The 25,395-nt window shown below is 40.1% G+C and overlaps 1 protein-coding gene across 1 annotated transcript in view; it reads left to right on the forward strand.

The window, feature by feature from the left end:
• Positions 1-25,182, forward strand: part of Crppa (CDP-L-ribitol pyrophosphorylase A) — a 310,932-nt gene extending 285,750 nt beyond the window's left edge. Inside the window, exon 10 of the mRNA XM_060367216.1 lies at positions 23,071-25,182. Within this exon, the coding sequence (XP_060223199.1) occupies positions 23,071-23,109 (39 nt within the window). The 3' untranslated portion in view covers positions 23,110-25,182. The remainder of the gene's footprint in view (positions 1-23,070) is intronic.
• The last annotated feature ends 213 nt before the right edge of the window (positions 25,183-25,395 follow it).

Here is a 25,395-nt window from a genome sequence, read left to right on the forward strand (position 1 = left end):
GGATAACTCCAGTTCCAGGAGTTTTGTAAAGACATAAGTAGACCTGAATATTTAAAGAATTTTTCACAGCAGATCAACCCTTCCTGGATATGAAATGATATTGAGTTAAAATTAAGGACATTTAAAACATAAATAAAATAGCTAATGCTTATTGAATGATTACTATGTTTGAAGAGCTTGTATTAATGCTTTTATATACTTGATAATTCTTGGCATAGTTCATCATTGTAACTTTATGTGCTGGGTAGAAGTACTCATTTCCACTTACATGATAAGGAAACTAAGGCACATTTTAAGTGACTAATTCACAATCACCAAAAGGTAAGTGGGAGAAATGATAATGAAATTTGTTTATCTGCCCTCAGAGCATGTATCTCTTTTATTTTTTTATTTATTCTTTATTACTTTCACTTTATTCACTTTGTATCCCCCCTGTGGTCCTCTCCCTCCTCCTGTCCCAATCCCTCCCCCTTCCTCTACCCTCTGCATGCATGCCCCTCCCCAAGTCCACTGATAGGGGAGGTCTTCTTTTCCTTCCTTCTGATCCTAGTCAATTAGGTCTCATCAGGAATGGCTGCATTGTCTTCTGTGGAGCATGTATTTCTAACAACAATGGAATGTAACACTATAAAAACATTCTTTTTAACATTACTTAAAGCTCTCAAAGATAAGACTACTTTTCTTTAATGACAAAATGTTTTCTAGATAAAGAAGTAGGTCTAGAAAATAGCTTGGGAATGAGACAGTAGACTGTCTTCCTTTTGCCATTAGCAACACTGAATCAGTAGTTGCTCTCATGGGAAATATTTGCAGGAATGGAGAGCAGGGGCAGAGTGGAACCAGACCCTTCTTCCCTTCCCATTGGAAACATTGCGTCCTTTGATTTTTATAAATGTCTGCATAGCTCAAATGAATTATGCAGATTAATTCTCTACTTAATGAGGATGCTACCAAGTAATCCCAACAGTTGTTAAAACATCTGGCTCTATTTAGCAGCCTCGATGAGGCCTGGCCTGTGGAGTGCAGTTTTCTCTTCCCTTTTAACCTTAGCAATTCTTGCAGCGTTTCTGTGAAGTCCGCCTGGAACAACCTTGCGACTTGACGATTGTGAAAGGCAGACGCAGAGGTGGAGGACCTGTGATGACCCTTATGGTGGGAACTAGACAACGGCGGCAGGCTTTAGCAAGTTGCATCACAATAGGAAATCTGTTCTTTAGTTGGGGTTTTAAAACTCTGATGTAAGTGATATCCTGAGCTTAGAGGGAGAGCATCCAAACGGCAATCTTAGTGATGGTTTGGCTCAAAGAGCATCATGACTAGAGACTCAGCATGGGACCAATCTTATGTCTCTACCACTCTGTAGAGAGTCAGTGTCGTCTGGTTACTCGGGCAGGGCTGTCAATGTGTCTGGTAGGTTCACTGAGAGAGGTTTCTGGAGTTCTACCATTTTGATCTGTCAATTACATTTTTTTATCCTCTGCATATAAGAAAAATGGGCTCTTGAAGTTGGCTGGTTTATTGGTACAATCAGGTGTTTCTGGGTTCTTTTTCTTATCCAGTCTTTACGTTTGGCTGCGTTTAAACACTCCGGTCTAAGTAGATCACAACACCCTTTCTGGTTTCTGTTACTAACCTGTGTTACCAACTTTTAGTGGCTTGAATAACCCCCACCCTGTGTGTGTTCTTAAGACCCTGTGAAGTTCATGGTTCCTGTTTCTTTTCCTGTTTGAATAGAAATTCATTTTCTTAAATCCCACCTGAGGTTTAATTTTTTTTTTTTTTAACTATTCTTGAACTGCCCACTTCAGGAATTCAGTTTTTGGCTTACTGAATGGAGATATGTATGATCTTATGGTAAAAGAATTCTATTCAAAGACATTTCCGCCTGTTTGTTTTTTGAATTAGTTACTGCAAGCATAGGTCTGGAAAGGAGCCAAATTATGGGAACAAATTAAAATTTGAGGATCCCAATGGGAATATCTGCCATAAACTAGCAATTGAATATGTTATCATGGCCAGGAAAAGCTATAGACTAGTGGTTCCTGGCTCTGGTTGGGAATCTTAATTAATATTAAATGATTTGCATTAATTATGCACCTATATAGACCGCCACTCAAACCTATGTCTTTTGCTAAATAAATTTTTATTTTGAATTTTAATTGCAGTGTCATATCAGACAAGCATTTATTTGTGAAGCTATAGTTTTATACTCTCAGTCTACTAAATTGTATAATATGCAATTTTATAATCATTATAAAGAACTATTAATTATCTTAATGCTATTATATATAGCAGTACATTTAGTAAAGGACAATTTGCTTGATATTTTTCTTTTTGTTTTAAGATTTCTAATTTTCAACCTCATTAGCCATTAGGGAAATGCAAATCAAAACAACCCTGAGATTTCACCTTACACCCATGAGAATGGCCAAGATCAAAAACTCAAGTGACAACACATGCTGGAGAGGTTGTGGAGAAAGGGAAACCCTTCTCCACTGCTGGTGGGAATGTAAACTTGTACAACCACTCTGGAAAGCAATCTGGCGCTTTCTCAGACAACTAGGAATAGTGCTTCCTCAAGATCCAGCCATACCACTCCTAGGCATATATCCAAAAGAGGCTCAAGTACACAAAAAGGACATTTGCTCAACCATGTTTGTAGCAGCTTTATTTGTAATAGTCAGAAGCTGGAAACAACCCAGATGCCCCTCAACTGAAGAATGGATGCAGAAATTGTGGTACATCTATACAATGGAATACCACTCAGCAATGAAAAACAAGGAAATCATGAAATTTGCGGGTAAATGGTGGGACTTGGAAAGGATCATCCTGAGTGAGTTGTCCCAGAAGCAAAAAGACACACACGGTAAATACTCACTCATATAGACATACAACGTAGGACAAACCCACCAAAATCTATGTATCTAAAGAAAGTAAGCAAGAGAGAGGACCTTAACTAAAATGTTCAATCCCCACCTGAAAGGCAAAGAGGATGGACATCAGGAGAAGAAGAAAATAGGAAACAACCTAGAAATCTGCTACAGAGGTCCTCTGAAAGCCAGAAGAAGAAATCAGGAAACAAGCTAGGAACCTACCACAGAGGGCCTCTGAAACCCTCTGCCCTGCAAACTATCAAAGCAGATGCTGAGCCTGATGGCCAACTGTCCGGCAGAGTGAATGGAATTTTATGTAAGAAGTGTGAAATAGTAAGAGCTGGAGAGGACAGGAACTCCACAAGGAGAACAACAGAACAAGAAAATTTGAACACAGGGAACTTCCCAGAGACCCATACTCCAACCAAGGACTATTCATGGAGATAACCTAGAACCCCTGCACAGATGTAGCCCATGGCAGGTCAGTGTCCAAGTGGGTTACCTAGTAATGGGAAGAGGGACTGCCTCTGACATAATCTGATTGGCCTGCTCTTTGGTCACATCCTCCTGACGGGGAGCAGCTCTACCAGGCCACAGAAGAGGACAATGCAGCCATGTTTGACGAGAACTGATAGACTAAGATCAGAAAGGAGAGGAGAACCTCCCCTATCCGTGGATTTGGGGAGGCGCATGCATGCAGAAACGGGAGGGAGGGTGGGATCGGGAGGGGAGGAGGGAGGGGCATATGGGGGATACAAAATTAATAAAGTGTAATTAATAAATAATAATAAAAAAATGGACCTGGAAAAAAAAGATTTCTAATTTTCTTGAAATTATCATTTACAGTATATAAATGGAAAGGAATGTTGGGAGAGACAAGCTATGTGACATTTTTTTTTTCTATTTAGCTTTTCATTACTTTTGACCCAGTGCTAAAACTTAAATCTAAAACTTTATATAAAGAAACACAATCCAGTAGTATTTCTTATAGTATGATAGTTTCAATACTTTCTCTGTGTATCTGAATAGATACAAGTTTAGAGAAGCAGAGCACAAAAGCCTATAATTGTCACCTGGACATGTGCTTGGAAGAGAGCCAAAGTAACTGTTGATACACAAGACAAGAAGAACTAGAAGCTGGGGCTGTTTTTCTCATTGGGAAATGGAACAAATATATTTAATGCTTGTACATAGTAAGTAAGCGCTGTTGAGGGCTGGTCTGGCACTGTATATTCTAAGGGTAATTACATGTCCCTGAAATCTGGTTGCTGCCTAGAGGAAAATGCATTCTTACCTACCCCGAATGATGTTGTATGAACTTCTCTGCCCAATATTCTCTGACTGGTTAAATAAAGTATCAGGCAGCCTATTGATAGATGGACAGAGATGAAGTAGGCAGCCTTAGGTTCCTAGGCGTGGGGTCAGATGGGGACCCCCATGAGGTGAGAGGGAGAAAGAGGAGAGGAAGCTGCAAAGAAGGAAGTCACCATGGGCAGTATGGACCATGAGCATGTGACTGTGAGGGCTGGCCTGATAGAACAGAAGCAGCCCAGGCAGGAATGATTATGGCAGGTGACTCGGGGTGTGTAGCTGGGAAATAGCAAAGTAGATTAGAGGGTTGACATCTGCCCACTTAGGGTGCTTTAAAGCTTTTATAAATTTCGATTATAGACTCTAACTGGGGTGGAGAAGCCCTTTAGCATCTAATATCTTTTCCACAACAAAGTGCATGTTTAACTCTAATTATGCATACATAATTAGCAATGTCACTGGCTCTACCAGTTGGACACTTTTAAAAAGATAATTGCACCAGGCACTGTGGCACACACCTATAACACCAGTAGTTGGGGAGGTAGAGGCAGGCAGATCTCTGTGAGTTCAAGTCCAGCCTGGTCTACAAAGTGAGTGCAGGACAGCTAGAGCTACACAGAAAAAAACTATCTTTATGAAAAAAACAAAAACAAAAACAAAACAAGAAACAGAAACAATCAACAATCAAAAAGATTGCATAACTTTTTAATATCAAGAGCCTAACTATCCTGTGACCTAAAATGAAATTGCACTTGCATTTTTTTTCACTTTTTACACCAAATTATTATAATGTAAATCCACATTGTTCCTTTGGGAAACTGAGTCCTTTCATAGCATCCTTTCCAGCACTTGACACATTGCCTGTAAGTCCCTCTGCAGATAGCCTTCCATATTAAGTTATAATAAACTACCATGTTATTGCCTTGGTCGGTGTTGTTCCTTGTGGGAAAGCCCCAGGGTGGACCTTGCAACCCTCTATCCTAACTGGCTCTCTGTGTCCCACAGGAAGATCCATCTTTGTTTTCAGAAAATCGCCTTTAGGTGTTGCCCCAGCTCCCTCAGGTTGCTTGACCTCAGATGCAGCAGCAGATGGAGTTAAAGGCTGGCCTTTCTCTGACATCCCAGTCTTCCTGTTGTAGGCAGACATGCACTACCACCGGGGGAGAGCAGGTGTGGGTTGGTTGTCACACTAGGCCTGACTCCACAGACTTCACCACCACAAAGAACACCTGAGGTCCTAAAATGTTTGTCCCCAGCTAGCCTTGAGCCGTAGAGGCTGCAGTGACCGTGCTCAGTCACGCCCTGTGCCAAGGACTTGACTCCTTACCCTAGCAAGCTCTGGGTACTCTGGAATGCGTGATGCAACAATGACCATCCTTCTCTAGAACACCGCCGTGTCCAACAATCGAAACAGAAAGCAGAGGAGATATTAATAGTTTCCCCAAGTGCTGGAATTTTTTAATAGTCGCAATCAACTTGTAACGTTCTCAATGCATGTTTAAAAATATTCAGCTAGGACAAATAGTTCATAATACTTGAGTTCATTTAAGAGTATGTTTTTTGTTTTGTTTTAGTTTTGGTTTTTGAGACAGGGTTTCTCTGCGCAGCCTTGGTTGTCCTAAACTTGCTTTGTAGACCAGGCTGGCCTTGAACTTCCAGAGATTCAACTGCCTCCCTGAGTGCCGGGGAGTATGTTTTCTATATATAAAAACATACAGGTAAAATATGTAAAATTCGTCTTCTTTTCATTATAAAAATTCTCAGTGGCCTCTGTATGGTAAGACTACCTTAGGGAAAACCTAGTTCTTTAATAATAATTTCTTGAGACCTCAGTGAGCTCCATAGATGAGCAGCCAAGCCAGGATCCTGCGATCACACAGCTAGAGAGCGGCATGGCAGGAAGCTAACACCTGTGTTTTTGGGTCCTTCCTATATGGTATTTGGTCAACCAGTGTCTAAAAATTATATCCAGTAACAATAATAATATATCTGGTGATAAATATTTAGGGCCAACTTAGCAAATTTTTTTTTGTTTTGATTTTCATTTCTCCATGACTAGGTAAGATGACAGTCATTCGTTTGAAGTTGACCTTGATTCTCTAGATTTTTCCTAAGGTACACACACAAAAATTTAAAACTATTTGAATTCGCTTTCTGTGTCTGATGTTTTAATGGAAACAAAGCTCCATCTGGTGGAAGAACTCACTGTGTCTTTCACTTTGAGCAGAAGCGCTGAGGTCTGTTCAGCAGGGAAAGTCAATGTAGCTACGTCTACATACGTACACATGTGAACATGGCCCACACAGACTCTCCTTTGTCCAGAACATATAAAGTAAGGTGTGTCCTGTTTCGTTGGTTTTCAAGGAATGACATTCAGCATTTGATTATTAAGAATTGTTTCAGAATTTATCACTACATTGATCTTACTGTGAAAATCACGAAGAAGCTCTTTACCATTACTTCAATTTTATATAAAAATTTTGTGCATGTATTTGTGTGTGTGCCCACACTTGAGGATGTGTGTGAAGGCCAAAAATTTACAAATGCTACTCCCCACCTTATTTTTCAGGTGAGGTCTGTTACTGACCTCACCTGAAAATAATGGCTCACTAATTTCTCCTGTTTTTACCTCCCAGATACTAACATTACAGGAGCTCACTGCTGTGCCCAGTACAACACAGCCATGCTAGGATAGATCTCAGGTCTTCATGCTTGTGTAGCAAGCACCTTGCTCTGAGCCATCTCCTCAGCTCCAAAATTTCTTTTGAAATAATTTTATTTATGCTTTGATGTTAAAAACATTTGCCTACAGAACTCTACGGTAAATGCAAAATCATGAGAATCATACGGAGAAGTGCACGTAAGCATAAGCTTTGGCTAATCTGACATTTTTCTCAATGTCTCTTTTTTTTTCTCAGGCACATGCGTGTGACTGTGTACTCCTTTTGTAGAGTGACAGCTTTGTAGCTATTAGCTCGCCAATGATGAGAAAACCCACTGGAGTCTGCTCACTGCAAATGTTCCATATGGGCATGGTCCACAGATTCATTTTGTTTTACTTATCCTAAAATAGTAAGTCTTTTGATTTACTTTTGAGAACTGTTAACTTTTATTACAAAATAATGTACCTTTCTCTTCTATCATTGATGGTTGTCTTTCTTTTGATACATGCTATTCCAACCTGAGAAATGATTGCTTCATTTTAGAAATCATTGTGGTAATATGAACAGGACTGGTCCCCATTGGCTTATATATTTGAATGCCTTGTCCCCACTTGATAGAACTATGTGGGAAGAGTTTCCACACGTGGCCTGGTTGGAGGAGGTGTGTCATTGGGAAGAGCTCTAGGGTTTCAGAAGCCTGCCCCATTCCCTGCCATCTGTCCCTCTCTGCCTCTTGTGCATGGATCAGACGTGAGCTCTCAGCTCCTTCCTGCTCCAGTGCCAGGATGGATGCCCGCTGCCATGCTCCCTGCCGTGATGGTCATTGACTCACCCTTTGAAGGTTAGGTGCCAGTAGACTCTTCTCTAACTCGCCTTGTCATGCTGTCTCTTTGCAGTAATTAAAAATAGCTGTGTCAGTCAGATGCACTGATTTTTCATAGGCTCTACTAGTCCTTAATGTATCACACTGCCTTTGGTCTTCTGTGTGTGATACCTAGAGTTGATTCTATCTATTACACTATAGATCCCCTTTGACGCTTAAGAACGTCACAGTTTAGCAGCAGAAGAAAATTCTGCAAAATAGGTCTGTAACTATCAACACAGTGGAGGAAGTATCCCAAACATCAGTATAAAGTGATTTGTGTAAAGCAACAGAGGCAAAACAGGTATTTCTCAAGTGGAACAAGATTTTCTAGCATTGGCTCAGAGAGATGCTGAAGGTGCAGGAGACACGGTTTGCAGAAACCATTGGAGGAACCAGAACTGTTAAACATGAAGGCCTATTTTCTTCAAGAGAAGGAAATGGTGCCTTTCTACCTAATGGCTGGAGTGGATTCTGTGTAACAACCTGGTGACCTTTTTGCTGTTCTTTGGGGCCAGGCTTCACCCAAATCCCACCAAATCCTGAGCAATGTTTAGGCCCTAATCCTGAACTTTATCTCTTAGTGAATAGAACCCTTCCTTATAAAGAAGTCCCTTGTGCTCCATCAACAGAATATATCCTTAAGCTCATTACAAATCCTTCCTCCTTAGACCCTTACCCTGAGCACTGTTTATCAGTTAATAGAGCTCATTCTTCTCATAAGTTTCTTAGGTACTTTGCTGCCTTGTCAGGGAGTTTCCATTTAGCCATCCCTGAAGCTTTGTTGTGATAATTGTCACATGGAGACTTTTCTCTAAACTTTGTTGTTGTTGTTTGCTTTCAAGATAGAGTTTCTCTGTCTTGGCTGTCCTGGACTTGATTTGTAGACCAGGATGGCCTCCAACGCATAGAGATTCCCCTGCCATAAGCCATGAGGACAGACTCTGGAAGATTTTGCTCCCATGCCTGCTAAAGTGGTACAAACCCAAGCTATTCTTCACTTGGCACAGAATGTCTTCCTGCCAGCCATGATGCTTTCAGGGACATCGACATAATGACTTGGTTTTCCTTGAAGCAAACCCCTCAGGGCAGGGAAACATTTGAAGCTGAAATGTTTATTTTCATGTTGAGACTTTTACTTCACAATGAGAGCTGAGATCTAGGAGTGGTTCTGGGAAGTGCATAAAGTTTATTGGTTGAAAAGTTAAAGCTGAAATCCTCATAGCCACTTCTATCTTTTTAATGAGCAAAGTGGTGAAAGACTTTATACCTAGGCTGGGTTGTAGATCAGTATAAGAGCAATGGCTCAGCAGTCCTAAAGCTCTGAGTTTAGTCTACAGAAGCGCCAAAATAAATAGAGAATAGGTATATTTTATAGCTACAGTTTGGAAGGGATGTGGTAAGAGAGATGATAGAAAGAAGTAATAATAGTTTCAAGGTGTCAGTCCCAGTTTTTCTTTGTTCCCATGATTTCTGTAGTCTTTGTGTCTATTGTGTAAATTGAAACATTTCTGAAACAGCACAGGTGATTTGGCCCAAGGTTTCATTAGTGCGTGTGGAAAGGTATGGGCCAGCAGAGACTGGTGTGGTAGAGACTGAAGGATGCCTCCGAGAAAGAAGGGTTTTTAAGATAACATACACGAAAGAGGTTGTAAAGGAAATGTCATTGCTCTCTTTTGAAGGAACAAAAAGTTAACTGTGGAAGCTCAGGCATCAGAATATGGAGAATTTGTAAACAAGCAGAGTCCACAGGGTATGAAAGTCTTTCCAGATAAATATATGCACTGAACTGTTCTTTTTATCTACACAGGCAAGGCTGCTTTTAAAATAGGTTCATTAGTTCTTCTATTTTGTCTGTGGAATCACTAACGAAGATTCTGATGATCAGGTATGTGTGGGCATGTTATTTCAGGAAGTGTTGAAGTCAGTCAAGGCCTCAGAACTAGACATTTATGTCTCTTATCTTCCCAAGAGATAGATCCTTAGAATGTGCCATGTATAGTCCTTGGATACTAATTGTGACTTCGCTTAAGTTATCAATGGTTTCAACTATTAATATCAATAAACTGTGACACTCTGAAAAGGCTAGTTAAATCGATTATAGACATAAAACCAACTCTATTTAGAAAACTGTAGTGTTTGTTTCCTTTCTGTGGTCAACGTGGAAACAAATAAAACTAACCTCTTCAATGCTAGTTACCTGTCCTCTCCATTTTCCTTCTCTTAGCTACAATACTTACTAGTTTTTAAAGTGTAAATATGACAACCAAATTGGTTAAAAGATTTCTCAATTCATTGTATAATTTTGAAAATAACAGTATTTTCTGGAAGTAAAACAAACACATCTCCATTCATCCTGGCACTCAGGTCGTTAAGCACAACACACTGAATTGCTCAGAGCATGAGGAAACAGACTAATGAAAGAAGCAGCACCTTTTCTGCTGGGTTGGCCTCTTCTTGGGCTTTCACCAAGGAAGGCTCAGCTATGCATCTCCTCAACAGTGAATCTTCTTTTACTCCCAGATTTGCAGGGTTATTTCCCCCAAATCAAGGTAGTCCCAGAGTGTGAAGATGAATGATTTTCAGTATGGCCTCTACCTGTTAGCCAGATATATAATCTGGGTTTTAATAATAGTAATAAAAAAAATTCCAGGATGGACTTAGAGGGAAATACAGATGAGGCGTGCAGTGCTGGAAGGTTTAGGTCTGATTTCTCACAGCGAGCTTGAAGCTTCAGAGATTATTTGTCTATGACCCTCTTCTTTCTTGTGAGAATGGTTTTAAAGTTTCTGGTGCGGTGATGAATTCTTATCTTTCAGTATCTGTGCAGAAAATCGGCTGGGGCTTTGTTGATGATCACATAACACAACTAGACAGTCTAATTGGCAAGGCCTGATGTCACATGTTTGTGTGATTCGCCCTTTAAATTTATAGACACAGTTTGAAGAAGTTTGCCTTACACTGCTTCATGGGCACGCATTGCTCATTAGCTATATGAACGTCAAATACATGCCTGAAGTTTATAACTGACGAGAAACTCACCCTTTGTGTCCCAATAACTCATTACTCTCGTATCAGTCCCTCATCCCGCAATGGCCAGCTGTGTTAAAATTTTACAGAGAAAGTCCTGCTTGCAGGGAGACCCAAGGCAGATATAATTACCACATAAAAGGTCTTGTAGTTCTGTGAAACTATGGCTCTTCACCTTTATTAAAGGTTGCCCACTTGCCCCATAAAACCACATGTGAGCTGGTCTTGGACAAGTATTTATTTCCAGTGCTCTCGAAAATACCCTCTCTTCATCCCAAGTGGACGGGTCTCTGTTTCTGAAGGTCTCCACGCCGCCATACCCACAGGGCCTGCTTGATGTTGTCTTGATCACATTGCTTGATTCTTTCTCTTGCCGAGAACACTCCCTTCAGAGGCAATAATCCAAGAGGGAAATTAATCTGCCACATAGTATAAGTGACAAGTAGTAAATGGAGTTGGATCCAAGCATTCAGGCTGGAGTTTCATCTCCAGTGACAGATGTGTCGATCATTTCTAAGAAAATAACGCTTGAACTTAAAGAGAATGACTGTTTGGAGACTTTCCAGCTGAGTTAATGATATGCCTGGAGATCATTTAAGACTATGTACCTATCCTGCTGTCCTACTGTGTACTCAGTATGTTTAAATTTAACCTGCCATTAACAGAACAACATAACTAATCTCACTAAATCAGCTTTTACAACCTAAGCTAATGAATAGCTTTAATCTTAAGTTATATACTCTTCCATACCCTGACATGTACTAACATATGTGTGTATGTATGGTGTCATGGCATCATTTTCTGAAAGCAGCCACTTATGTCGAAAGCAGCCTAACACAACAAGTATCTATCATACGTGTTGGAAGCAATCTGAGGCTATAGCTTGATAACATATGCTTACAACAGTGAGTGCTTCGGTTGGTGTCCATAAAATTACTTTTTCTTCACTTGCAAAACTCTGCTAAAGGGGCTGCAGACATGGCTCAGCTGGAAAAAGCACTTGCTCTCCATGTAGAGGACCAGAATTCAGCTCCTCACACCCACAGGGCAGATCACAGCTCTCTGTAACTCCTGTCCCAGGGAAATCTAGCAGCCTTGTTAGGCCTCTGTGAGCTCTAGGGATGCTAGTGAGGCACAACATATACATGCAGGTAAAATACCCGGACACAAAAAAATAAAATCTCTCAGGTATTTCTGTTGAGAATCCTTCATTTGTTTCCCATGCCATGTCTTCTGTGATGTTCAGTAAATACAGAGCAAATATTTTTTGCTAGGAACAGCCACACACACACACACACACACACACACACACACACACACACACAGACACAGACAGATAGAGACAATTCAGGTGCACACCCATCAGGCATTGGTCACACACACACACAAACTGACGGATTACAAATTGGCCAGTTACCACACATTACAGAATGTTGGAAGGTACAGGGAGAGAAGTGAGAAATAGAAATTTTGGCTTGCTATTAGTCAAATTAATTCAAGAGGAAGTTGTTTTGTTTCTATTCCTTTGTGTGACATCAGTGGATTTGATGGTCTCCGAGGATATCTTTAATGCACTAACTGATGAAAGTAGAAAACAGGATGTGTATTCTCTGTTGTAGAATTAAGCTCCATTGTATTAAGCTTGGTGATTTAAATTTCTCTTCCAGGTGCCTTCCTTCCTTCCTTCTATCCTTTCTTTTAAACGCAGGGTCTCACTACAGAGCAGGACTGGCCCAATATGTAAATAAGGCTGGCCTCAAATTTACAGAGCTCCTTCTTCATCTGCTTTCTGAGAACTGAGATTAAAGGTAGGCACCACCATGCTTGGTATAACTGTGTTTCTTGAATGAGTTCTAGATTACATAGTTAACTCTCATTTAGAGGCCAGGCAGAAGGACTTCAATCTCTTATTAATCGAAAGCTGCTTTGAGCTTGGAAGAAAAAAAAGTAGAGTTTGAAAAGCTCTGGGTAAACTGAGGCAAGCAGAGGAATCTGATAAGCAAACTTTTTCTAGAGGACTAGCTAATACACTTGTAGAATCTTCTTTTTTCTTTCAGCTTTACTGAGGTAGTACTGGCAAATTAAAAAAAAAAAACCACAGCTATTGAAGATACACAGTGAACCATTTGTGATACTTGTGTACGCTAGATATATATCATGGCTTCCAGATTAGTGCTTTTATGGGATTCCTGTGTGTGTGAACAAGTGGATCTTATCTGCTTTTGTGCTTTTTCTTGGGCTCTTTTCCTTCTGTTTGTATTTTCCTATTTTGATGTGTTGCTGTTTGTTTTATCTTGCTTTATTTTATTATTATTTCTTAGAAGCCTGTTTGTTTCCTAATGAGAGACAGAAAGATGGTGTATCCAGATAGAAGAGAGGAGATGGGAAGACTTCAGATGTAGTAAAGGGCGGGGAAACAGTAATCAGAATATATTATGTGAGGGAGAAATCTGTTTCCAGTAAAAAGGGGGAAAAGAACTATTCCCTTATACACTCGATGTGTGGGTGCGTGTATGCATGTGTGTGTGTTTAGAAATTTTTAAACAAGCATACATTTTATCAGCAACAGTTGCCAGGGTGTATATTGGAACTTATTCCCATCACAGCTTCAAGATTGTACCCTATCAAAGGCAATACTGGTAAATAGCCTTGAACACTGTTTGTGTTGTTGTTGTTCAATAGAGCTTAGACTTCATTCCACATTTAAGTGAGAGCAAGTTTACCCGTGTTGCTTAATAGCATAATCTCCCTTTTAAGGCTGAATACTATGTATCTGTGCTTATATTCACACTGACGTTATAATTTTATTGTTTCGGTACCACCGGATTTGTGTTGCTACGCTACAGATGGTGGAAAAGGCTGTGTGGGAGAGAAGAGAGGAGTGTGTGGTGGGAGGGAGGAGTGAGTGGAGGAAGAAAGCGAAGGAAGAAATTTGTTTCTTGCTATAGAGGCTAGAAAGTCCAAAATCGATGGACAAAAATTATCAGGGAACTTCTGTAATATCCCATGAGTAAGAACAGGATGAAAAGAGGGCTAGGAAGTGAATTCCTTATTTCAAGCCTTTGTATAATCAGCAGGAACCCATCCAAGAAGAAAAACCTTCCTGACCCCAATACCTTCGGCCCTACTCCCAACGCTTACACTGAGGATTTAAGATTTCAACACACAATTTTTTGAGTACACTGCCTAAACTTGAGTTGTACTTGGAAAGATAAATTTTAGCACCTGGCAAATGACACTTTAGTGTGACTAAATATACTAGATTATGCAGTTATCTTTGCTTCAACTTTCAGAAAATATTTTGTCAATTCTTTGACAAAGGTTTCACACAAGGCTCCACTTCCACAATCTGTTGGCTAGCAAAAATACATTGCACTAAATCTCTTGTATAGTAGAAATTATGTAGGTCCATACAAATAGAAAAACAATTAGTTTTCAAAATTCAAACAAATTTACATCTGAGCATATTTATCTGCATAAACTGTGAGGTACTGGGCACACTTTTAAGCTTCGTATTTTCTGGTTAATGGCACTATGTAAACACAAAGAAAATAACCACTTAATGTTTGTAATTTCATAGATTATTAATAACACAATCTAAGCTTTTTATCCCACTGAAGCAATGCCTTTTAAAAGTGCTTTGTAGCCCTGTATGTTTGACTCATTCATGACTTGTTCCTAAGCTGATCTACTTCCTGTACCTAGGGTAAACGTGGGCACGGTGTTAACAGAACTGTGATTTGACCAGGTTCTTCAAGGGCTCCAAAAAGTGTGTACAGTTGGAATTTTCATTTGGTTCGGAAAAAAAATTTCTGACCCTCGTTAGTTCTAGTTTGGAACTAGCTTCCGTGATATTGGAACACGGGTGACACATGAGCTGATGGACTGTGGAGTTCCTGCTACACAGGAGCAGCCCTTTCTGTCCTGACACTCTCAAGTTCAATTTGCACCAGCTGGGCAGGCACACCAACCATTTAGAAATTGCCCGCTAGAGGGAGTAGAGCACCATAAATGTTTGGTTTGCTGTCTTGCTGTAAGGCACAAGGAAAAATCCCTACACCTTATTTTACATTTTCTCCCTTGTTTTTCTTATCCCAATCTCATTGACAATTCCTATAAGCAAAGAAAAATCAGCATAGCATATGACATGGCTACATTTATACTTTAATAAGTGAATGTTCAGAAAGTCAAGCCGCTACTGGAGAAATGGAATCCAGATGAATGACTTGTACTTAACAGCACAACACCCTTTGCAGAGCGTGGGCTTCACGGCATTTCCTGAGGTCTCTTCCTCTGTTTTGTTTGTTCTGGATGCAACTGTGGTATTTACCTGTTAGTTACATCTTGCCCAGGCATTTAAGGTAAAGGACTCCATCCACTAGGCAGATGTTTGGACCCTACTCAAGTAAAGCCATGTGTTTAACTTTCAAAACTAAAATTATCTGCCACCACCTCAGAAGAATGAAAACAGGCATTTGTTTTTCAGTGGTTAAAAATCCCTAGTTCTAGGATGATTGGCTCAATTTTAAACTGTTTTTCATATTTGTATTACAATTTCATATGTTTTTCCTGGTTTCCAGAGATAAAAAATTAAAAATGTCCAAATCCTGTTATAAACTCTACAAGTGTTGCTTTGTATTGAAATTTTTAATATTTGCTTATTTGGAAAATGAAAAATAATGTAATGTTAAAACACAATAAATAACCTTGTTAGAGATATTAGCTTTTTAATGGTAAAATCATTTACGTTTTTAGTTTCACGAATTCTTATAGCTTAACTAATTCTTATATAGGGAAAGGGTGATTATTGTGATATGTGATTATATCAAACTTACTCTCAATAAAGAAAATATAAATTTCTTAACCTTTTAACAACTCAGAGGCATTTGAAACAAATTTCTTCCTAGTTACCTCTGCAGCTATAAACAAATTTTGCGTTGCGTTCTCCAAGTTCACTCAAAATGGTTTATTTTATTTAGAAAACAACCCTTTTACTTTCCTCTGCAACACAAACGGACAGGCAGCACACACACCGCAAACCATGCGGCTTAGAGGCCGCTCCCTTGAGCTTACATTCCTGTTTACTGACTCGGAGCATGGATGCTCTGTGATCCACTTTTTCCTCATCTCTCACCCCCACCTTCTTCTCTCTGGATCGTATTCGACTTCCCCACCTGTGAACAGAACTGAATCCAACTCACCTCAAAGGCCTGATGATCCATTTTTATTTTTTATTTTGTTTCTACTTGGAAAAACTTAGTGTGAGGCTATTACATACTGACTGTAAACAGCCGAAACACATGCGAAGAGGATGAACAAAAATGAAAATATCCATTATTTTGGCTGTGCTGTCCCTTTGCAGGTTGATTCTTTAGGGGTCTTTGCAGCAGGGGCTTCCTAACCGTACGAGAGTTATTACGCATGTGCATTCCTTCAATTTGTCTAAACAAATGTAGAATCACATAAGAAAGAAAGAGATTTGCCTTTTTCAAATGGCAGCACACCTTTAGGATGCCTTTGCATCAGTGTCCAGACTTCCTTCACTGCTGATAGCTCTGCGAACCCCTTATTTATCAGCTCCCCCCTTCTATTCCGGGCATTTCGATCATTTCCAGCATTTGTTTATTAAACAGTCCTTTTAGTGCTGAAACAGAAGTAAATAACTTTGGAATCGGATGCATTTCCTACATTTTCACGAACAAAATCTTGTAGATACTGAAATCACACCTGGCTTGCCTATTTCTACACATGTTTTTAGGGGTCTGTGTTTCATGTTGCTCAGGGTCTCTGAAAGATGTTTATTTTTTATCAACCAAATATGTTAGTTGCCAACAATTAGATTTCAAAATGTAAAATGCTATTTGTCTGAATGCAAATTTACTAGAAAGTGAAAGAACATCTTTTGACTGGACGGTTCTGGTAGAAAACAGTCACCGTTAAGATGGGAAGAACAAGCAAACTCCCCTCAGTGGCTCTCCAAACCACTCCTGGGTCCAGAGCACATGGAGCAGATGTGAGCTCAGCTCTTACAGAGTGTCAGTTTTGTCGTTGATTGAAGGCCAGCACTGAGTGGTTGAGCCACAGTGTAATGGGCACACAGAGTGGTTATTAGTTTAAATACTAATACACTGAAAAACATAAACAGCACTACATATAAAAGAAGTCACAGAAACTCAAGGCTATTAATACATTAGTATGATTCTAGAGAGGAAAGTGAGTGTGATTGGGGAATAAACACAAAAGACAACAATAAACGAAACAGAAATGCATGTAGCTGGTGTTCTTAATATCTTTGTGCTTGTAGGAATTAGTGTTTTGTTTTGTTTTTTTCCTGAGAGCAATTTCTACACTTTCTTGTTTGTGGAAGTGCTCCTTTCTTCCTTTTTTTCTTCCTTCGTTTTTTCTTTCCTTCTTTCTTTCTTTCTCTCTCTCTCTTCCTTTCTTTTTCCTTTAAGGCCATTAAAGAAGGCAGAAAACATGCAATGAGCAGCTGTCACATGGGATTCTTGGAGCTGGAGTTAGTACCCAGCATATAGGCCTCTGTCATTTGTTGATTATTGGTGTGTTAGGAACTATAGATATGGTTACTTACACCATGTGTCCATTGGGACGCTATTCCGAGCTAGAATTCGGGAAAACTGAAAAGTGCATTAAGCTTTCTATATCATAACCTCACGTTAAAGGCGGAAGAACTGCCCAGCTGTTCGGAGCACCCTTCCAGGCAGTGGGAGGTATCCTCACAGCTTCAAAACCTGGAGAATTCAGCCTGAAAGACAGTCTAACCATTGACTGGCCAAGACTGGCTGAGGCACCACAGGGGAACTACAGCTTTCCGAGAAGATGTGTCAACACACTTCCTGTGCTCCGGGCACTGTCTGAGTGCATCTCACAAGATCACTTAAACTGAAAAAAAAATACTCTGAGGTTGTAGATGTGGAAAGGGGATCAAAGAGAAGTTAAACAACCTGCTGAAAATCATCCTACTAATGAATGTAGGAATTGGTGTTGAAATCTAGTAAGGGTTCAAGACTTCCTAAGAAAGCTTAACCTAAAGCCTCCCCGGTGAGGAAGATGTCGGGGTGGAACACAATGAACAGGAAAAGTGGAGGCAGTAGTTTCAAGGGCCTTTATTTCACTTAAGTTACACCAGGTTTCCATCTTCCTTCATGTGGCTGTAGAAGAGATTTTTGAATCAGGTCAGCAGAGTCAGAGGCAGGATTCTGGAAGTAGAATTCTCTTTGCTTTGCAAAGCTTGGCAGCTCCCCGTAAGTCTCTCTCTTTTGGATTAACACAAACCCCAAATATCACAGCCTGATGTTTGGACATTTCTAAACCTTGCAATTTTGCAGAGGTCCTCAACTCCTCCCCACACTTTTGCCCCTGCCGAATGTGGAATATCGCAAAGTTCTTAGTCTCTGTTGAGTTCTGAATGAAGAAAGTGTAATTTGAGTTTGTTTTCTCAGCAAGGTGATGGCAAAAGGATATTTATGGCGTCAAAGAATTTCAGCCCTTTCTCCAGCATGTAGAATATGGAAAACACCACTCTCCAGGATATCTCCCTTTCGCTGAGATAATAAAATTGATCATATGTTTTGAGGTTAAATAAACTGTTGTAACAATCTTGCAGCTGCCTGCTGCTTGTGGTTTTCAAAAGCAATTACTCACTCTGGAGTCAACTTTGAACCGAACGTTTTAATTGAAAGGCTAACTGTAGGCCGTTGCTCCTGATTTGGCATTTAATTTGGCAGATTAGGAAGCAAATGGACTTGGGAAGGCATGGAGAGGAAGAATCCTCAGGTCACTGTTTGTGTGAGAGGCTTTGCACACTTGGTCCATTGTATGCTCCCCAAGGAAAATGTGCCTTGACTGGTTAGCACATTCCTGAGACATTTGTCTGAAGTGGTGTGCAAGGTCCTGAGTTTATCCACATTTGCTCCCCTGACCCCCAGCCCAGTGTGTCTGTGAGAGGGCACAAGGGACGCAGAGAGGAGCACTGGGCAGGGGCCGGGGATGGAGGAGGAGTGGAGAGATTCTCGACAAATAAGAGTTTTCAGGTGAGAATTCTCATGAATTCATCTGCTACCCGTCGGATCAGGAGCTTATGCCATTTCTTCAGATCCTGGTGGTGTCTATCGGCAGGGACTGACTTTCACTGACATTTATCTAGCAACTGTGACAGGGCTGTCACAGCCCAGCAGGACAGAGGCTCGTTCTGCAGAGCGAGTCAGGCGTATTTATGCGAATTCTCCGTGATTAAGAAAACAGCGAAACCTGGATTTTCCATCCAGGAAGTTAGTAGCATCCTTAAAATGGCCAGAAAAAAAAAAGATTTTTTTTTTAAAAAAAATAATCAACTTGTGGAATTACAGAAGTTGTTTATTTTCAGTTTGTTCTCATCTAAAAGTAAATCCATTATTTTCAGGGTAACTCAGACATGACTATGCAATGGATTTCATAGATACACACTTCCTAAGTATAAAACATAAATGTGTGTTCAGGATCTCTGGTCTTTTCTGCCCAATATCAGCTATGAACCTGGACTGGGATTTTTCTGGGAACCAGGTAACACAGAGAGTCTTAATGAGAGCTGGGGTGAAGGTGATAAACGAATGCATTGGTTTTGCAAGAGGCTGTAAAATACTCATTACATATGTTTTGGGGGTTGTTGTGGAATATAGACTGGGCTGGTCCCAATCTGTGGGTACTTTCAGTGACCTTGTAAATATAATCTCTGCACCAGTATTCTGCTCTCTGAGGATGCTGATCAGCCCGTCACGAAGCTCTCACAATTTTGCTGAAATGTAACATATGACTTGCACTGTTGCCTCAGAACTCAGTGTCTGCTTTATCAACAACGGAGAGCAGCTGTCATTTATTTGGCATTTGAGGATCAAATTTGAAGCTCGCATAGTTAATGAAAAAATGAAACATCTGTGTTGATATTATGAAAATCAGCCTGGAGCAAGAACATTAGTAGAAGTGGCAGATTCCTGGTTCCCACTTCCAACAGCCTCTATCTATCTATCTATCTATCTATCTATCTATCTATCTATCTAGTTTTGTTTATTTGGATCTCAGTGTTCTTGAGATCCACAATCAAAAATAACTCATTCCAACTACAGAAAGGGACTTTACAGAAACAAAGACTTAAAGTTAAAATTGAATACTTTCAATATATGTTAACCAAAAATCTTATTCATTGTGCATTAAAAAAAAAAAAAAAAACCCAAACAAACAGATAGGCTTCTCTTTAGGCTAAGTGCATTTGCTTAAAAAAAAAAATGAAAAAGGTTGTGTAGTGACCTTAAAGAGCCGCTCCACAGTGGGAAAAACAGTCACAGAATGTAATCTTACTAGTGACAGGGCATAGATAACAGGTTAACATGTCAATCATATTCTTCATACATGAAAAATAATAGTCATGCAATTACGTTTTTAAATAAAAGACTATGAAATCATTGAGGTTAATAAGGTTTTCCTCTGTGATGAGCTTGGGACTCAAGAAAAGTAAGTTTGAAATATTAGTTCTAGAGTCTGAATTTCAGAAGCCAAAGCAAAGGGATGTTCAGAAATGCAGCCTCCAGGTGAAGGAGAAGGGATTCCCTCTCAGGGCATTTCCCACACATCTCCATTCCCTCATTTATAGCCTTAGAGTAAGAGCGTGATCACATTTGCTGACTTATGGTTAAGACTAAATGAGTCAATTAACTAAGTGAATAGAAATTCCTAATGTGTGTCTGTCACTCTTTCTCTGTTATATAATGTCTTTGTTTGATAGGTAATCATTAGAAAGCTTCCTCAAAATCACCAAAAAGAAGTTAAATAAATCAACACCAAGGCACATTTGACATCAAAATTGAAACATCAGTTTTCACGAAAGTTAAGAATAATTACTTACATATATTTTTAATTTATATATATATAACTTATAACTGGACTTTAATTGTCTAGACTTCAAAAGAGAGAGTTGAGAAAAAATAGTTTTAGGAATTGCTGTACTTCATTAACAGACATAGGACCATTACAATTCAATTGTTCAACAGAAAAAATACGAGCAAGAATAACTTCATCTGGATGTAATTCCTCATTTTATTTCTCTGTGATGTATTTTGATTTTGCACTAAATTGCTGGAAGCCTTTACAAGAAAGATTAAACAAAGGATCAGACTCACTTCGATAGAAATGATGTTACGATTACTTACGAATATTGGGGTTTGTTGTAGGTCAGGCCCACACTGTCAGTCTCTATGCTAGACTAGCCTTACTGCTTTATATTTGGCATCACAGAGATTTCCAACTCTCCTAATTCTTTACTGTTACTGAATTTCTCAGTGCTATAAAATTCTGGTTTGTGTGTGTGTGCGTGCACGTGTGTGCTTGTGCGTGACGTGTGTGTGTGTTCATTCCTTAGAGACCTCATAGCATAGTGCACAGGTCACCAGCTACTACCTCCTTCAGATGAGGTTCACTGAGAGTGCTAGCCAGAGCGGAGGTGAACTCCCAACTTCTCCAGTTACTGGGTCCGTCTGCACTCAGCTCTAGTGGAGGCTTGATTATGAAGACTGCATTTTGCTTTGCAGACGCACACTTGAGTCTTATTGAGATAATTTGCTCCAAAGAAACTCTGGCTACTGCTCAGGTGAAACAGCTTTCTTTCCATACGGTTTCATTTTACAGGAGGTGAGATCCAAGAACTGCGTTTTAATGGGAGAAGGAGGATTTCTCCAAGGCAACTTGCTAGCATTTCTTTGTTCAGTCCACTTTCTTTCATTTCAAGTTGATTGAAGGATATCAGATAGGATTCTTGTTTCCCCCTGCATGCTTCTTGTCAGCTATCTTGCCTTTCACAGCCCAGCTACACTGGGACGTTTACAGCTTTTCACTGGAGCCTGCCAGACCTAGGTGTTATGCACCGTACCTCCAGGGATCATTACCATATGGTATTTTAGGAGAGGACACAGTTCACTTCAATGCAATTCAAATGAGCAGATTTCTTTTCTTTATTACACCATTGCATTTGGCGGCAAGCCACCAGAGGCAGAGTCTAACTCTCAAAGGAATGCTCTGCCCACTCTGTCCATTTAACAGGACATTTGGCTCAAAACCTCGTCGGTTGATCACACATGTGCAACAGATGTGTGAGCATGCGTAGCGAAAATAAAAAATAAAAAATCCCAGCAGTGTGCTGTGGGAAGTGTAGCATGGAAAACAGGGACACAAAAGAAGTCTGGTACTTGAACTTTGCTTTTTGTTGTTGGAAGGCAGTGTTTCTTATTAATCTTTTCCTCCTTCCCAAGGAGAGACAGGTATGGGTTTTCATTATTATTTTGCAGTGATTATTCATGTAACGCTGGTAAGGAAACCTAGTTCATTTTCACAGACCCTGTTTTATAAAGATATAATTTTAAATATTCAGACCAGACTTTCTTGGGCCCCTGCCTCTCAGGAACTGAGTGTTGGCATACTTCCACTTAAAAATAAAAAACCACCCATTTACAAGGAAGGATATCAGAAATATACATCCTTTCATCCGTGCCCCACAGGCTTACACACAGAGAGAGCACCAGCTGTTTTTCTCATGGAGAATAAGGGTTACTTGGGGAAATCTCTCTTCCTGTTTTTATATGGACAACTAAATTGTTGTATAGCCAGTTAATTTTGGTTAGGTCAACAGCGCAAGGTTAATTATTGGAGCCTTCCTCTTTTGCCTTCATAAGATTATTAAAAAAAAAAACAAAAGAAGTAAATGAAATATCATGACTTATTCTAGAAGTGTTGTTTATTTGGGAAGTTGTTGATGCTTTTAAAATTTTATTTTGAAACATTTTATGCTTTTTGTCTTTTTTTTTTCCTTAGAGGAAATGGTGGAAGGTTTTGAAAAACTGAATGATGTGAACTTAAATAGATTCAGAAAGGATTTTATAGTATGCTAACATTTAGAAAACCATACCAATTTCTATTTTATAATGGAAACATTGTTAAAGTTAAAAAGATTGTCTAACTTATGAGATAACTTTGAATTGATACTTTTCTCCCTTGATACTTTTGAATTTGTTCAGAATAACTGTGTATGTTAAAAATGCTATGTTACGATCCTTCATTCTTTTTATAACTTGGGATTTGGTTCACATATCAGAGGACCACTGATTTCCTTCAGCGGTCTGCATCCAGTGTCTTGCTATTATATAACCTCAAAATAAAGCAGCCACATCCCTCTGGGTCTTTCCACTTCTTTCCCTTGAACTTGCTCAGCATCACATAGGAAAGAAGAAATCCATGCTATACATTTATAAGGACAGTTTTTCATTCATGTCCTTGTTACTCTTAATAGATGTTCCAAAGAAAACTGTTCTGCAACAGCCACTCATAAAGAAGTAGAAAATGGCAAAACCACAGAGAAGGCAACCTATGTGACAACAGTGGCTGTGTCTTCCTGGATACAGAAAACAAACAGAGCTTTGGAAGAGCTTGCCAACACATGCCTGCCAAATAAAATATTGTTTTATGAAGTCAGGAAAAAACTAATTTTAAAGGTTATTGTAGGTTATTTGTGGTCACTTCTGGTGTGCATACAGAATGATGTCATCCCGAACTCTTCTCTATTTATATTTCAGTCTTAGAGATCTTTTGTCTATGACTTGGTCTCAGCTACCAGACACATCTAAAATTCAATACTCGTAAAATCTCCGCTAGAAAAAAAAAATTTGAAAGGAGATGGAAAAAAGTTCCAGCCAAGTCCAGGCAAGAAATCATTCAGGCAGATCCATCTTCCAAAATACCTACGCTTGTAATGTCTTCTCGGACTCAGGACAAGTTTGCTGGAGAATGTCTCAAATAACCAGAGGACAGCTCCACGGGAAAAGAGCTGCCCTGTGAGCAGAGGCAGGTGGGATCCCTGCTGGACAGGCCACAGCCGAGGAAGCAGGTCAGGGGCTCCCGGTACAGCCCTGGGTCTCTCTCGCCTCCTGAGAGGAACCTGCTGCGCTCCCCAGGTTTTGCTCAGGCTGCCTGAGAGCTTGTTAGCAGAGGATCCTCCTGTACCATTGCCAGTTGCTGGTGTGTGTGCACGTGTGTGTGCCTTTGGAGGGGCAGTGTGTTTGGAAACCCCGCCTTCTCAAGTTAATCTTTGGTGAGTCAAGAAATAAAAAATAAAAAAAAAAATCATTGTATGAAAATAGCTAGCAACCTGGTGGGGTGTTAGAAACTAGAAAGAAGGGAGGCTAGGAAATTGATTGAGAAAAAGAAACACGAAAAGTCTAATACAAAAACAACAAAACATTTTGGATATTAGAACTAACATACGAAAATGCATGTTTACAGTGAAAAGATGACACATTAAAGGTTCTATCCAGATACCAAGTTGACACAATTTGCATAATCTTGATATTTATTCAGTCAAACATTAAAAATGACTTACGCATTTCTGAGCATTTTGGTCTATCTGACACTTCCGTGATAAGCATTTTTTTCCCCTTGTACTGTTGCCAACAGCTTTTTCTTTGTAAAAATAAGAAACTGAAGAAAGAGCGAGTTGTGACTCTAGCAGAAAACATTCTGCTCTACACGGAGAGTGAAGCAGGGGGAGGGAGAAGCAGTTCTTGGGGTACCGGAGTGACCGTTCTTATTTGGTGATCTGGTGACGTCTCGCTTTGAGCCTTTGAGCAAGAGGAAGCTTTGGAAAGAGTGAACCGTTGACATCTTCTGGAGACGGCTGCAGTCAGTGAAGGAGTCTGAGCCAGGGGGCATGTGGCCTGTAGAAGGAACACCAGTGAACACAGACTTTCCGAAACCTCCTTGCAGGAGAATGGGAAGTCCTGCGAGATCCCGAGAGTCAAGGAGAATTCGGAAGTCACCAACCTAAGCCAGCTACTGTTGGGTTATGGCACATGCTAAAAAAAAAAAAAAATTCTGTTGTCAGGGACTGTCTCTGACATGAACTGATTGGCCTGCTCTTTGAACACCTCCCCCTGAGAGGGAAGTAGCCTTACCAGGCCACAGAGGAAGACAGTGCAGCCACTCCTGATGAGAACTAACAGACTAGGATCAGAAGGAAGGAAAAGAAGACCTCCCCTACCACTGCACTTGGGGAGGGGCATGCGTGGAGAAGGAAGAGGAAGGAAGGAAGAGATTGGGAGAGGATGAGGGAGGGAACTACAGGGGCCATACAAAGTAAATAAAGTGTAATTAATAAAAAAAAATTAAAAGAAAAAAAGAAAAAAAATCTGTTGTCATATGTGGTGATTCTCCAGTGCTATCTTTCTGATGGTCTAAGCCCTCTAAGCCTGTAAATAAGGTCTACTCTGAGATTTCCAGTTATTCCTTACTGATACTTTCTCTCTCCTCGTAGCTTTGAAAGCATGAAATCCTGCAGCTGTGATCAGGTCAAGCTGAAGAAATCGCAGAATGGAGACAAGGTGTAAGCGTAGGTGGCAGGTGGATATAAGACAGGACTGAGGGAAAACGGGGGGGGGGGGGCGAGGAGATGGCTATGGGGCTAAAGCACTTGGATGAGAGTCAGAGTCTGGAACCACAGAAATTGAGAGAGTCTGGTAGATGTGGCCTGCTGCCTGTAATGCCAGGCAGAAAGCAAAGACAGTGGATCTCTAGAGTAAGCTAGTAAATAAGATTAGCAATATCCATGAGACCTGGGGTTGAT

Source organism: Meriones unguiculatus, chromosome 1 (genome assembly GCF_030254825.1).
Source record: "Meriones unguiculatus strain TT.TT164.6M chromosome 1, Bangor_MerUng_6.1, whole genome shotgun sequence".
Taxonomy (NCBI): Eukaryota; Metazoa; Chordata; class Mammalia; order Rodentia; family Muridae; genus Meriones; species Meriones unguiculatus.